General features: G+C 36.2%; 1 protein-coding gene across 1 annotated transcript in view; it reads right to left on the reverse strand.

The window, feature by feature from the left end:
- Window positions 1-14,280, reverse strand: part of LOC107732593 (cGMP-specific 3',5'-cyclic phosphodiesterase-like) — a gene marked incomplete at its 5' end in the record, with an annotated part of 21,842 nt that extends 7,562 nt beyond the window's left edge. Inside the window, 8 exons of the mRNA XM_016543960.1 lie at window positions 1,058-1,145; window positions 1,244-1,338; window positions 2,136-2,261; window positions 6,984-7,130; window positions 9,075-9,125; window positions 10,527-10,702; window positions 13,878-13,962; window positions 14,172-14,280. Of these exons, the coding sequence (XP_016399446.1) occupies window positions 1,058-1,145; window positions 1,244-1,338; window positions 2,136-2,261; window positions 6,984-7,130; window positions 9,075-9,125; window positions 10,527-10,702; window positions 13,878-13,962; window positions 14,172-14,280 (877 nt within the window). The remainder of the gene's footprint in view (window positions 1-1,057; window positions 1,146-1,243; window positions 1,339-2,135; window positions 2,262-6,983; window positions 7,131-9,074; window positions 9,126-10,526; window positions 10,703-13,877; window positions 13,963-14,171) is intronic.
- Between the last annotated feature and the right edge of the window lie 704 nt (window positions 14,281-14,984).

Genomic DNA, 14,984 nt, shown 5'->3' on the forward strand with positions numbered 1-14,984 from the left:
AAAAAATAAAAAGACATGAATGAACATGCATAGGCAAAAACAATAGTTTTTTTTTTTTAAATCACCAATACATTTTTAGTTTTCAGGATTTTTTTTACCAAACATTGTATAAAGATAATTCTTAACTATGTTATAACACAGTTATTTGATATACCATTTTTCTTTATGCAAAATGTGTGTAAAATGGCCATAAACAGGTTTTCTCATTATATATAATGTATCTATAAACCAAGTCTAATTTGCATATTAATGTGTTTTTGGGGCAACGTGTAATGAAAAAAGAAGTGTACTAATGGGAGTAATAATTGACAAGATTTTCATAATAATATATAATATTTCATAGGAATTTTGAAATATAATTTCTTTCCCTATCCATTTGTTGTGTCTCCCAAAATGCGTAATAAACATGCTTTTAGTCCCAGTGTCCTCATATGAGGACATGTATGAAATCAACGTCCTGTTTCGTAACAGAAAGTCATATTTTGATTTGAAACCCCATAACATTTTCCTGAGATGTTGATTTATGACACAGTTTAAAAATTAGTCAGATTTAAATGCTAATGACAAAATATTTGTATAAGAGTATTTCCATTGTATCATATTTCCATAAGAGTGTCACTAAATTCATATCAGACATTTTTGAAGACCAAGGAGAGGGCGTGGTCATGGTGAAACATCCAAACATTTAGTATCTCTGAAAAGCCCTGAAACTGTGGCATGTATAGTCTCAGAGAAATTCACTCATAATGTCCTCATATGAGGATGCAGGGTCTCAGGAGGTTAAAGACCTATTAATGGCCATTTAAAAACCATTAATCTCATAGCATTACTTATGCAATTCTAACTGCTGTTTAAATGCATTTATGCCACCTCTAAACAGTCTTGTGTAAATATACTTAAATGTCACTTCAGATGCCACTTCTGAAAACAATATATTCTTTACAATATTCTTTTTGTAATGTCTATTCAATGCTTTTCTTATCTAACACAATAATGACATACGCTTAATTTGTGATTAATTAGAATAATGAGATGTTTAAAACTCTCATATACTCACTGGACTGTTGAGAATCATAAGACACTGGTCAAAATGGTGGTGCTCCATTGTGGAGTGGCAGTACAGCTGGGCCAGTGGATGCTCACTTCTGTGAAAACAGTCAAATATGCCGCATTATTCATTTTTACATATCCATCTTGTTGGTAATAACACAAGCTGATCCACCAAACTAAAGTCAGTACAAACCTTTTGATGTAGGAGTTGTTGACACCTCGGTGGTCCAAATCATGGCTCAATGTTGCAATCATTAAAGCTAAAACCTCCAAATCACTCAGATTACTCTGTAAATTAAAACACTGCTTTATAAAATGATCAGTCTTCTATGGGATTGGTTAATGTATTGAAAAGCACTGCAAAATATAGCCATGCTGTCCAAAAACAAATGCAGTCATATGTAAATCCGAATAACTATAATTACTTTCTGGTAAACAGGCAAACTAAATCCAATTAGACTTTAGCTGGCATGTCAAAACAAGACTTAACTAATAGTTCTCAATTCATAATTCATAAAACATCAGTAATACAAATAATTCACAATAATTTGTGATTGTGAATAATTGTAACAAGTTGACTCAACACGCTGTTCTTCATAGACTATTCAAAGAAAGCATGCGTTTTCCATTAGTCTAAAACAAGTATATAAATGCAAATGATTAACTACCACTGTAAACAACAGAAGACATTTATAGTGGAATGCATAATAAAAGTGTTCTGCTAGTTTCATATTTTTGCTTGTCACTATAAACTGGTTTCTCTATAAAAGGAAACAGCCATTTTCAAAAGAGCAATTACTACAAATATTACTACATAATATTTTTTAATCATTACTACTCTGTATACTGTACTTGTGCTAGCAGTCTCGAATCCAGAATTGCACACCTTAATATGAAGATCAGCAAGCTTATATCCTAGTTACTGTTCAGTTACAAGACAGACTGACTCGCTATGTGTTAATAGGTGTCAGTATGGTTACTGATTTGTGCTATTCTGGACTGAACTCAAGTTGAAGCTGTACGCCAGACGCCACAGTGCTGATGTGAGCCTTGCCTGTGTGGTGTTTGTTATCAGAGCCACTGACCTGAAACCGACCAGACTTCAGCACAGCAAACATGGACTGGGAGGTGTTGAAGGCATGTCGCCAGTTGTGGTAGACCACATTCTTCCTGTAGTTCTTCTTTACACTTAAGATCCACTGACACAAACTCTGGAACAAGGTTAATAGTTATTTTTATAGAATCAAATAGAGTGCTGCAGGAATTAATATGTATATACATACATATATATATATATATATGTATATATTTATATATATATACGAGCTTGAATTTTTGCACTTTCAATTCCATTGTCCCAATGTCAAGGTTTTTGGTTAAATTCCCCAAATAAGGTCTATGGTTAACACAAGCTCAAGATATTTTCAAGTTTCATTCTCCGTAAAATGAATGCATCAGTGATACCACCATTGTAATTTTTTAAAGCTTTTACTTATCTTGTAAAAAGCGGTTGTTAATAAGTGGCTAAATGGGACTACAGAGGTTGTTGGGCATATTAAATATCATCATGGCAAACAGGAAAGCTCATCTTCTCACTAGACCACTTTCACAATCTCATGTCTTTATAATCACGCTCATGCAAACTATTCTAACTCAAATTTTCAGGGAGAATATAGACTGAAAGTGTTGTCAGAAGCTTAGTGGTGTTGATTTTAAAGTCACAAGAGCAAGGTGTAGTTTGTTTGTTACTTCTGGAGATTGTATTCAGGTTTCAACATTCATATAAGTCAAGTCACCTTTATTTGTATAGTGCTTTATACAATACTGATTGTGTCAAAGCAGCTTTACAGTGTCAAACAGGAAAATAGTTTGTCAATAATGCAAGACAATAACAAAGTCAAAGAGTCATTTTTCCAGATAAAGTCAGTTCATTGATGATTCAGTGATGTCATCATCCAGTTCAGCTCTCTTCCAATAGTGTCTGTGCAATCAGTCAAGCGTCCCCAACTAAGCAAGCCAAAGGAACCAAAACTCCATCGGTGACAGAAATGGAGAAAAAACCTTGGGAGAAACCAGGCTCAGTTCGGGGGCCAGTTCTCCTCTGGCCAAGTTGTGAATACTATCATAATGAAAACAAACCTCTAAGAAGCATGCACTTTTTTTTTTGCTCACAGGGCTTATTTTCTGCAATAATCCGAAAGGCAAAGGAAAAGTCCTGTCAAGGAAACCAGTGTAATACTTTTGGGCTGGCCTACAAAAATATGTCATCGGTGCAGCGCTCTATAGATAGAAACAAGGCAAAATGACAGTGTTGTCCTTAAAAGTGGAAAGGTAATTACTTTGCTATTATAATTGATTTAAATTAAATCACTCTGAATGAAACAGGATGTTGAGGTGGAATTTGGACTAAAACTCACATATCTATTTAATGTAGTATCTGAAATCATAAAGAAATCAGAAATAGCCCCACTGACTTTTTAAATACACATTCCTGGTCTTATAGTGCATGCACAATTCAGCAGTGCATGTTAATCTTTCAACAAAAAGTAAGATCACATGGGCTATGGGTTAATTTTGATCTATATCTAAATTACTATTTATCTGTTTTAGCAAACTCACATTTAAGTGTTCCCTCATTCTTGTATGTAACACCAACATTCCACATTTCAAATCAATTCTCAATAGATATAATCAAGTTTTACTAAACCTTTTTTCTTTTCTTGTTGGATGTCTAGTCACATTATAAATGGGTTGTGAATGATAAAGTCTCATAGGTTGCCATTTCATGTTAACTTGAAACCCAATATTTTATTAAGTAAATGTAAGTATTTTTTTTTTGCTTACATTCTGTTATTTCATTTTATATATATATATATATATATATATACAGTGGGTACGGAAAGTATTCAGCTTGTTGCATCTTTCCCAATAAGACTCATGGCTGTATTAGATCAAAAGTGTGCTTCTACTAAATACTGAGCAATGGGTCTGAATACTTAGGACCATGTGATATTTTAGTTTTTCTTTTTTAATAAATCTGCAAAAATGTCAACAATTCTGTGTTTTTCTGTCAATATGGGGTGCTGTGTGTACATTAATGAGGAAAAAAAATTAACTTAAATGATTTTAGCAAATGGCTGCAATATAACAAAGAGTGAAAAATTTAAGGGGGTCTGAATACTTTCCGTACCCACTGTATGTATGTATATATTTATTATAATTTTTTTGTTGTTGTTGTTGGACATCATCATGGAAAACTGGTGCTTTCCAAAGTCAATGCTTTGTGATAATTCTGTCACGATTATTTTCATCCAGCCATCCACTCTCCAAGCCGCTTAGCCTCTGTAGGATCACAGGGACGCTGGAGCCTATCACAGCGTCTCTGGCCGCAGGAGGGGGACACCCTGGACAGATGGCTAGTCCATTACAGGACTTTTATTTTTTATTTCTAAAAATATATTATTCACAAACGTATTTAAAAACCAAGATTAATTTATCTGAAACTGAAAGCATCCATACATATAAGGGCTACCCAGATAAAATCAGTACGCAGATAAATTCAGGTGATCTCAACACAACAGCTTTTTCTAGGCCACTGATGACTGGTGACTTCATGTCATGTGAGTGTGCACAGTGACTGTACACACAGTGTCACTGACATTCTTGGTCAAAAGTGCCATTCATTTATTTAGGTTTAAAACATGTAAAGTGGTTTAGGTTTAAAATGTGTAAAGTTTGACTAGAGACAACTTTTAAAGATACTAATTCTTTACACAGTCCTGAAACACAAAGTAAACTTCCCACAGTTAACATGATTCATTTCTCCAATAAAATGTCAGTCTGGTGAAATGTATGCCTGTGTGCTATGTTCTGTTGACATGTGATATGTATATTATCAGAGCAGCCTGTGATTGATCAGGGCTCTGTACTGTGGTGGCCTCTAGTAGACCTGCTTTCATTCACTCAGTCAGGGGTAAGTCACACCCAGAAAACCAATAAAAAAGGGAGACTTCATGTCCTGCCAGGGAGATACTTCTCCTAAGAATGAAGGCCATAAAAGGAGCTTGTTGCAGCCGGTCAAACACAGAGTGAAGCCTGATGTTTTGCTTTAATAGTCAGCTGAACCTGATCTGGCAATTACAGTTCAAACTGCAGGAGAAAGAGGACTGCTCTTCATTTTCTTCTTTGTGAGGGTGTACTGAATGGCTTTCACAGAGCTATTTGCAACATTTATTTATAGTTGAGCAAACAGATTGCTTTTGCTCAACTTTTGGCTGCAAAATTACAAAACTCTTCAGCTATACTGTTATCATCAATGAAAAAAAACGCAAAAATGTGCAAAACATTTAAGTTTTTTTTGCACTGTGTATAACACCTATTTTGTTTAAGATTTCTTCTTTTTTTTCGATTTTCTGAACAAAATATGTTTAAGGGCTATTCCACCCAAATTTAAAGTGATTATCCCTTTAAGTATAGAAGAAAACTCAGGTGTTGTGGGTAGTTTCCAGAGCATGTTGGCTATGTAATGTGATTGCTAAGGTTCTCTGATTGGATTTTAGCACTGTTATGTGGTTGCTTAGGTGTCAAGGCTTAATCAGTGTTTTGCAGTGATTTTAGAACAGCTAAGGGCATTGTTAGGCATGACGTGGAGCAGAGTTAAGTGTTCTAAGTGTGCAGAGTTAGGTGCTCTAAAACATAGTTATTACATATGTTTATAAAAAAAAAACAAGTATAAAAAATTTTTTTTTGAAGTTGAAAATAAAGCATAGATTACTAGAGTAGATTTTTACAAGAAAATAGTTTCAGTCTTTATACTTCAAAATTGCATGTTTAAATCAACGTGTTAGTTTCTTTGTAATTATTTGTGAAATTTACTAGCATTGTCAGAGTGAAAATTGTTTAAAAGTCAATCTGGCAAGGGTTTATAAAATAAGCACAATGAAACAGTAATACTAATGTAACAAGTTCACAGGTGTGTGTTTTTTCTGAAGAGATGCACCGTGACATAATGCTTTTGTCAGTGGTTGCCAAGTTGTTAAGGTGTTCAGAGGGGTTATTTAGTCCATAACGCAGTCGTTACAGCGTTATGGGTGCTTTCTAGGTGGTTTCTACTTGACCCAGGTCAAATGAGCTCATCCCCAATGCCCAAGTCTATTTGACATTTGGGTCTCTATATATGGCTGTTGATTTTCAGTGTAAGTCTATTCATCTGTTTTTCATCCATTTTATCATCCAGTGAAAATAGTAAGTCTGATCATTTAGAAAAGAAATAGCACACCTCCCCACATTAAAACATGATTTGACATATTATTCAAGACAAACATATGGGACGAGTTAAGAGTTTCAGAATCAGAATCAGAATCAGAATCAGAATGAGCTTTATTGCCAGGTATGTTTACACATACGAGGAATTTGTTTTCGTGACAGAAGCTTCCACAGTGTAACAGAATGACAGTGACAGAACAAAAAACACAGATAATAAAAAATAGAACAAGTAAATAAGGAATAAAAATATATAAATTGACAGTTGTATGTGCAGGTATATTACAATAGACAGTTTTGTATGTTATAATGTTTTAGTGTAGTAATGAGGCTTATGGGTTTGTACAAACACCTAACCCCAGGAATAAGAAATAGTATATACTACAACTACACTCTAAAAAATGCTGGGTTAAATACAACCCAGTGCTGGGTAAAATAGGGACAAACCCAGCAATTGGGCTGTTTTGACCCAGCGGTTGGGTTAAATGTTTAACCCAACCTTCTGGGTAGTAACCCAACCACTGGGTCAAAACAACCCAATTGCTGGGTTTGTCCCTATTTTACCCAGCACTGGGTTGTATTTAACCCAGCATTTTTTAGAGTGTACTAACAAATAAAATAAATGACTAATGGTAAATGAACTAAATTAACAACAGAGTCTAAGCAGGTACCTTGTACTTCATCTGAAAATTCTGCACAAGATTGAGGTCCACAAATATGCGGATGGTTGCTTGTGTCGTCTCAGCATCCGTCAGGTCAAAATCACTGAAGCTGAAGTCCAGCAGTTTGAGAGACTGAGCAGAGGGAATCGTAGCCGCCTGTGAAGTTAGGACAGGCAGCTATATACATTACACCTTAAAACTCAAAAACATTTTTTTCACAAACAAACAGTTGCTCACATACAGAGCTGTGTTAATCTGTAAACACACACACACACACACACACACACATCTGAACAATCACACTAATTCACTCACTCAACAGACAACCAAACTGAAAGGAAAGAGATCACTGTCTGTCAGGCATAAATAATCAATGAGCTGCGATCAGCATAGTTTGCAGTGCGCAGGATGAGCATTTAGCTGTGCTGCACTTGATTTGTCTTCTCGTGCTGAAAAGGGTTCATCGCATAATGCAGAGCCCATAAATAATGTCTCTCTTCCTCCTGTTGTTTTTATGTGCTTAAGTAGAGAAACAGAAACCACAATCACCTGCAGAGATAACATAATTTTCATATAGCTTTGTCTGTTTATGATTAACTACAATTCAGGTATTAATAATGATAAAATATATACATATTAGTGGTTAATATTCTTTTCCATCATACTCAAAATGAAGCATATGTTTAGGTGTTTTTACATGCCTAATGAATTACGCAAACAGTGGTAAATCTGCATGCTGACCTTTGCTTCATAAGAGTAATTGGTGTTATTAACAAACAAATGACTCTCAATTGAAGCAGAAATTCAGCCTCTGTCCATGTCTTAATTGCCTGATTACTCTCACAGGCCTAATCAGAGCAGGTTTTCCTTATCGACAGCTGAGAGTGCCGTATCCAAGCAACCTGTGCTCTCTGGGAAGTTCCCTGAGGGTGTCTGAAGATAGGAAATTCCTGTTTTCTTTACAGACTCTATGTAGAATAAGACTCAATTGAAGCAATAAAAAATGCAAGACAGCAATTTTAGCATGTATACGAGGTTTTCGTAAAACAACACAAAGCATTTTTAAAAGTGATACAAGACAAAAATGTTGAAAAATAAAGCCATTGAGTTTGGGAATTGATAGGCACGACCACTGCAAACTACTTTGAAACGGCAGCTTGTCGAGCTACAAAGATACACATACAGATATGTTACTCTTTTGAAAAAGTAGCTGGCTAGACTACTAGCTAGCTAACTACATTACAGGGCTAATATCTTAAATGAATTAAACTTGCCAACATATGAAATAAATGTCCAGGCGGGAAAGCACACTGATTCTCAGGCTTGCCTGGCAGTAAAGCTGTTTCCCAATTTGTGCTACTGAAAATGTAATTCATTTAGCAGGGTTGCTAATTTTAAGCTAACTACTGCCCAGCATTTTGCACTCTGAAATACCTGTAACACCTTTAGCCTCATTACATTCACAAAATAAAGGGTCTCAAGGTCTCAAAGGGCTTATTGTTTTTATAAACCTATATTATAAAATTATTGATATTTTTACTAAGCTTCATTAAGTGCCAACTGCTACAAGATACATTCCTTTATAAGTTAATAATGACAGTTTTTCTGTGGGTGCTGCACAGTATTATACACAGTAGCAAAGTGAACAGGTGTTTCCTGTCATATCTGTTGCTGATGGCCTATTACTGTCTTTTTACATTAGTAAAACTTTTACTACACAATTAAGATTTTAAGGACAAAAATATTAATCAAAACTCTATTTTACTAATCAAATGCAATAAGTGCCATCCTTCCCCCAAGAATATACTGTATAATCCATAAAGAGAATGTTGATATACAACAATCTGCTATCAGTTTTGCACAGTGAAATGGCGAACAGGTGTTTCACGTCATATCTGTGACTATATTATAGTATGCTTGTATGTGTATATCAGCTATGTAACAATGGCTTTAAACATGGCTCATCCAATCATATTTCAGATAAATTGATATTTAAGGAAAAAGTAATCCTTACAACATCATTGTTTGAATAACACATTTAAAATGATGGTGGCACATTTCGATATGATATGATGAGAAATTGTAATTTACCGCAGTTACCTGGAGCGCCCGCGTCTCTTCCTCTGCAGCCGAGGCATGATAAGAGAGGACCTGCGTAAAATGCACACACAGCCACATTATGTTAATGGGATTGCAAAGTTTATGTTCTGAATGGCATAATATGTTTAGCTTATAGAAAGTATACTACAAAGACATTGCACATTTTAAGTATGCATTTGGGACTACATTTGTCTGAACATCCTGTATACAACCAGAACATGATTTGATTTGACTGAACTGACATTTACATAAAAAAAGATAAGGACAAAAAATTTCAAAATAACCCTTTTTCTGAGATAATAATGAAAGAAAGCAATAAATTCATATGGGTTTGGGATAAATGAGGGTGAATAAGGTAGAGATCATTACACGATTTAACAACTTGTGAGGTGAGTCTCAACTTAATTAAATTCTATTGTATGTGTAGAGACTGATAAAAAGAAATAAATTAATCAATTAAAAAACAGAAAGCCTTGGTTTTATTTTCAACCTGAATGGCTCAGGGAGCATAAAATAGAAGATATAAACCCTTCGAACCCTAAAGAAAATGACCGCCTAAATTATTCTAATCAATTCAGACTTTCATTATAGGGTTTATACTGTGCACTTGTATTTGGCCAGCACCACAATGAGGATCATTGTTTAGCAACTTGATGTCAGTTAAAAATACATGAGAAATTATAAAATAGGAGAATTACTTTTTGAGTTGAAATTCACTATTATCATATATACAGTCATGGCCAAAAATATCGGCACCCTTGGTAAATATGATCAAAGAAAATGGTCCATTTAGCTGTGTACTATTTTTCAATTTTGAACACCTGTGTCTTTTTTTTTAATAGTGCTGGGCGATGGAGGATGTGAAGTGAGGATTATGACAAAGGAGAACGCCTGATGTGGAGTGCAGCCATTGTGTCAGCTGCAGGAGACAGCATGCCACCAGCGCTTCTGACTGTGACAGCTCCAGAATGGTAGGATGAAAGAAAATAGAGGAGTGGGAGGATATCCGCCATGAGCCTATGTTTAGCAGCAGATAAAAGGGGGTAAAAAAATCCTACATCTTTTAAAATATGAGTTTAAAATATTATAAAAACTAAAACTCAAAATGTCTTCAGTCCTGTCTCAGTCCAAAAAGAGCATTTATTAAAAATAAGCTGGAAAACTGCCCAATTTTCAGAGATCCAGTGATGTCACAATCTTGAATAGCCTATATGAATACCACCCACAAAGTAAGGACATCCCTCGGTGCCCAACCAGTCACAATGAACTAATAATGAGGCTGGATGAAAACAATGTACCTGATTATTTCAGTCCAATTCGATTTTCGAACGGGGGGAAAAATAAAATGATAAAACATATATTTGACTGTGGAAATATGCTGATGTTAGCTGCCATAATTTATTTTATTATAGCATTTTTTTATATTTGTTAAATGTATGAAATCACACTCACCTCAAGTGTGACCTCTTGCTTGGCCATTGCTCTTTCCACTGCTTCGTACATCTGTGTGTTCTGGATTCCCAGCCCACAAAAGATAGCAAAGGCCTCTAGAAACTGCTCATCGTTCCTATTAAAGGCTTTTACTTCCCCTGAAGCTTCATCCATCTTATTGACCAACTGGCAGACACCTGCATTCAGAGGCCATAAAAAAAAAAAATTATATAGCACAAGGGTGTTCATATTTTTGTGGACACATTATTAAAGTTGAACAGTGATCATTTCATTATGTGAATATTTTGCACAAAAAATTTAAAATGTACTTTTCAATCAATTCTCCATTTACGGTTATTCTCTTAATCATCCATCACAATGAGAAAAACCAAAGAATATACAGGTGCATCTCAATAAATTAGAATGTCGTGGAAAAGTTCATTTATTTCAGTAATTCAACTCAAATTGTGAAACTCGTGTATTAAATGGTGTTTTATTAACAAGGTTCGGGAGGAGCGCGTCAGATACTTAGCCTAATTAACACAGGTGGAGCGCACTCAAGTTAATCAACACCATGATATAAATACAGCTGACTTACCTCTATCCATTGACGGTTATCAGCATTCGGTTTGCACCTTTTGCCATTATATCTCAGACTCAGCTTCTCCCATCTAAACGACGAGACCTATACTGGGGATTTGTCGGTTCTCCGGGCAAACTGCCGGCCCCAGGATCGCTCGTTCTCCACCAGACACCGCCGCCGAGCTCCAGGCTTCATCGCGGAGGCCACTGCTCCCTGCTCGACCAGCCACACGCTCTCCACGACGCCGAGGCTTAACCTCGCCTCTATCGGCGTCACTTCCATTTTTCCGCTGACATCTTATCTTTTGGCTGAGCCTACAATTCCTCCAATCGGAAAGCGGACCGCATTTAAGCTCGAGGCAAACGCTGATTAATTCCGACTCACCGTCCTCGCGAAGAGTAAACAAAGTGGATCTGTACTATCCAAGTTATTCGTCTCCGAGCAATCAGACAACCTCACTCCCAAATCTACTCCAGCAGAGCGGCCAATATTTCGAGCAAAGTTCGCAAGGCCCCGAACTCGCCTTGCTCGACACCACCATCGCCCCGCACAAGACCCGGCTCTCCTTAAGCGCTGGGTCGTGTCGGCAGGCCTTCAACGAGCCTGGGCCGCGCCCCAGATCTCACCGCGGCAAAGCCTCACTTGCTTCCCGGTTCGGCTCAACCTTTCACCGCGTCGTAGGCAGCCGGGCCTCCAGCAAACGCTAGCACGAGGCCGCTTTCTCTAGCGACGCAAGCCGCGTTGCAAATAAATTTTTAGGTAAAGTCGCTAAAAGGCAGGTCGTTTTGTTGCTAGAAGTCGTGAAACGACCTTGTGACAAAAGGATGTTGATGTCATTTTGTAACCATGACGCAAACTGCGTAGAATACACAAATAAATTACTCGGATTTTCTGAATTAATTTTCGCTAGCATTTTTTCCTGTATTTTTAAATTACACATTTCACTCAAATAAACGGATGAAAAAGATTGAGTTTCGAGAAAATAAGTTCAGCTATGTACCTAAATGATTAACGATTATAGGCACAAACTAACAACTAGGTTTATCATAAAAGAAACCATTATTATCGAACAAGTGCAACCTAATTCACATGTGACGTGAGTATTGCTAGGCACCTCTCTCCAAGTCTCTAGCCGACTTGCCGCTTGGCTAGCTTTTCAATACTTTCTTCTTTGGGTGGTTAAGAGGAAAATGCACGTATTTAACATCTAATAACTTTTTAAAGATGCTAAAAGTTGCCAAATTTTTTTAATGGGTAAATTCGTTACTATGTGCTTTGGAAAACCAGTTGCTAGAGGAGAAAAGAAAAAAAAAAGGCCATAATAATTGGTCCAAATAAAGTATCAAAAGCAAGTAACCATATGGTTCTGTTGAACAACACTTAACCTAATGCATTATGAACAATATAATGTACATCCACATTATACCAAAAGCCTACAAAGGGCACCAATGGCCCGACAATTGTTTCTACATGTCACTGTGCAATCTAATCCTTGTATGGCTAAACATTTAATTCAAATGTCCACTTAATCTTGAATATTTGGCTATTTCTTTACGACAGAAATGCTACAGCAATCGTAAATACTTGAATGCGGACATCAAAAGCCATTTTTCTGAGGTTTTCATTACGTTCAGCCGTTTCACTGAAATAATCTGTTCAGCTTTTCCCCCATAGGCGGCGTGAATTAAGTTTCAGGTCCTTCCACAAAATTACAATTGGATTAAGGTCCAGAATTTGACTCAGTCATTCCAAAACATTAACTTTGTTCTTCTTTAACCATTCTTTGGTAGAACGACTTGTGTGTTTGGGGTCATTGTCTTGCTGCATCATCCACTTTCCCTTGAGATTCAGATCTCGGACAGATGGCCTGACATTTTCCTTCAGAATTTGCTGGTATAATTCAGAATTCATTGTTCCATCAATGATGGCAAGCCATCCTGGACCAGAAGCCATCCTACCACCACCATGTTTTACTGATGGGATAAGGTTCTTATGCTGGAATGCAGTCTCCTGATGATGGGCTCATAAACATTACAATTAGCCAATGTGAGAAAGGTCTTTAGTTACTTAGAAGTTAGCCTGCAGTCCTTTGAAACCTAATGGACTTTTACACGTCTTGCTTTTAGAGTGTTCTTTGGTAGAAGAACAGCTAATCCTAGAGATTCACATACTTTTGCTGCTCACAGATATGTAATATTGGATCATTTTCCTGAATAAATAAATGACAAAGTATATATTTTCATCTCATTTGTTTGATTGGGTTCTCTTTGTCAACTTTCAGAGCTTGCATGAAAATCTGATGATTTTTTTGGGTTATATGTATGCAGAAATATAGACAATTCTAAAGGGTTCACAAACTTTCAAGCAGCACTGCATTTTATGCATTCTGAATAAAATCTTAGTGGTGTCTTGGGTGCTTCTTAGGCGTTTTTATTCTGATTCCTAGAAATGGTTTGGATCCCTTCTTCCATGTAAGTCTATGATAATTATTATTATAATTTTTTTTTCTATCAGGTATAAATCTTAAATGTAACCACAATAGAATCACATCTCTCTACAAAAAGCCACACAATTTGAGGTATTATTTATTGGTGTGGAGTTGAGTGCCAAAGTTTAGGATTAAGGTTTTTTTTTTTTTCATGTGAGCAATTGTAATATGAACGTTTGTCTTAGTAAGCACCACTAATAATTACTTTTTAAAATGTTAAAGGTTGTTCATAAAATATTTTAGCAACAATTTTGACTGATTGCTCAGATTGTGGAAAATGAAATATAGAAAACACACATACCTATCACTTTGTCCTTCTTCCCATTCCTTATTGGAGTGCACAGTAGACTTTTGATTTGACAGTTTGAGGGTTGTAGATTTTCACTCTTTTAAAAAGAAATACAATGAAGAGATGGTCAAATAAAATCAGTTTAAAGCAACTTTGGGAAAAGGGGCAGTTCATAGCACAAAATGGGGGAGGTGAATGTCTTGAATGAATAAGAGCTCTGTGAAATCCTAGAAACATCGGGATCCCAGAGTGGGATTACCCTATGCCAATTTGACTTTCCTGTCCAGCTTTCCCCTGAGTACTTACTGTCCATGGAAATCGCTGGTCTTTGGTGACATCTGCAATGTTCAATGGCTCCATAGTGTTCTTGACATACTGGGCATACATATAGTTAATCTTGTTGACATCACACTCTCTGTAAAAGACAGGAAAAAAAGTTTAAGCACCCCTGCTGAAAACTTCACTACACGTAATTAAAATGTATCTCATTTGACGTGCAGCGTTGCTAATAAAATGATGATAATAAACAATATGGCAAAAGGTTTTGGAAATAGAAACCATGTTAAAGGAATAGTCCACCCAAAATATCATTTCTGTCTCAGTTTACTTATTCAAATGTTTTTCCCCCTATGGCTATGACATGAGTATGAGTTGATATACCGATAAGGTAAAAAATATAGTAAGTTTTAAACCTCACAATTTTACTATACTCTAATTACTATTTTGAAAATTATAACGCGTTAAATTACTCCATTACTAAAAAAAAGTAATCAAATTACAGTAACGCGTTACTAAGTAATGCATTACTGCCCAACACTGGCTGTAGCTATATACATTTATGTTATGGCTATGTACAGATGAATGTGAGTTTACATACACAACTGACACCTGAGGCCTGTTGCACGAAGCCGGTTTCGGTTTTTACCCAGGTAAGTTTGCATTTAGTTTGAGCAAACTCTGAGATTTCGGGCTCAAGAAGGTGGGTTGGATTTGAGAGGATTTCATCGCCAAGGTAACTTACACTTATACGACTACCCTGCTCCGGAGCAGGTTTTATTCTGGGTTAGAGATCACAAACCCGAATTGGACCAATCAGCTGTGAGCAAAATGACAAATATC

The sequence above is a fragment of the Sinocyclocheilus rhinocerous genome, unplaced genomic scaffold, assembly GCF_001515625.1.
Source record: "Sinocyclocheilus rhinocerous isolate Xijiao unplaced genomic scaffold, SAMN03320098_v1.1 scaffold1994, whole genome shotgun sequence".
NCBI classification, from domain to species: domain Eukaryota; kingdom Metazoa; phylum Chordata; class Actinopteri; order Cypriniformes; family Cyprinidae; genus Sinocyclocheilus; species Sinocyclocheilus rhinocerous.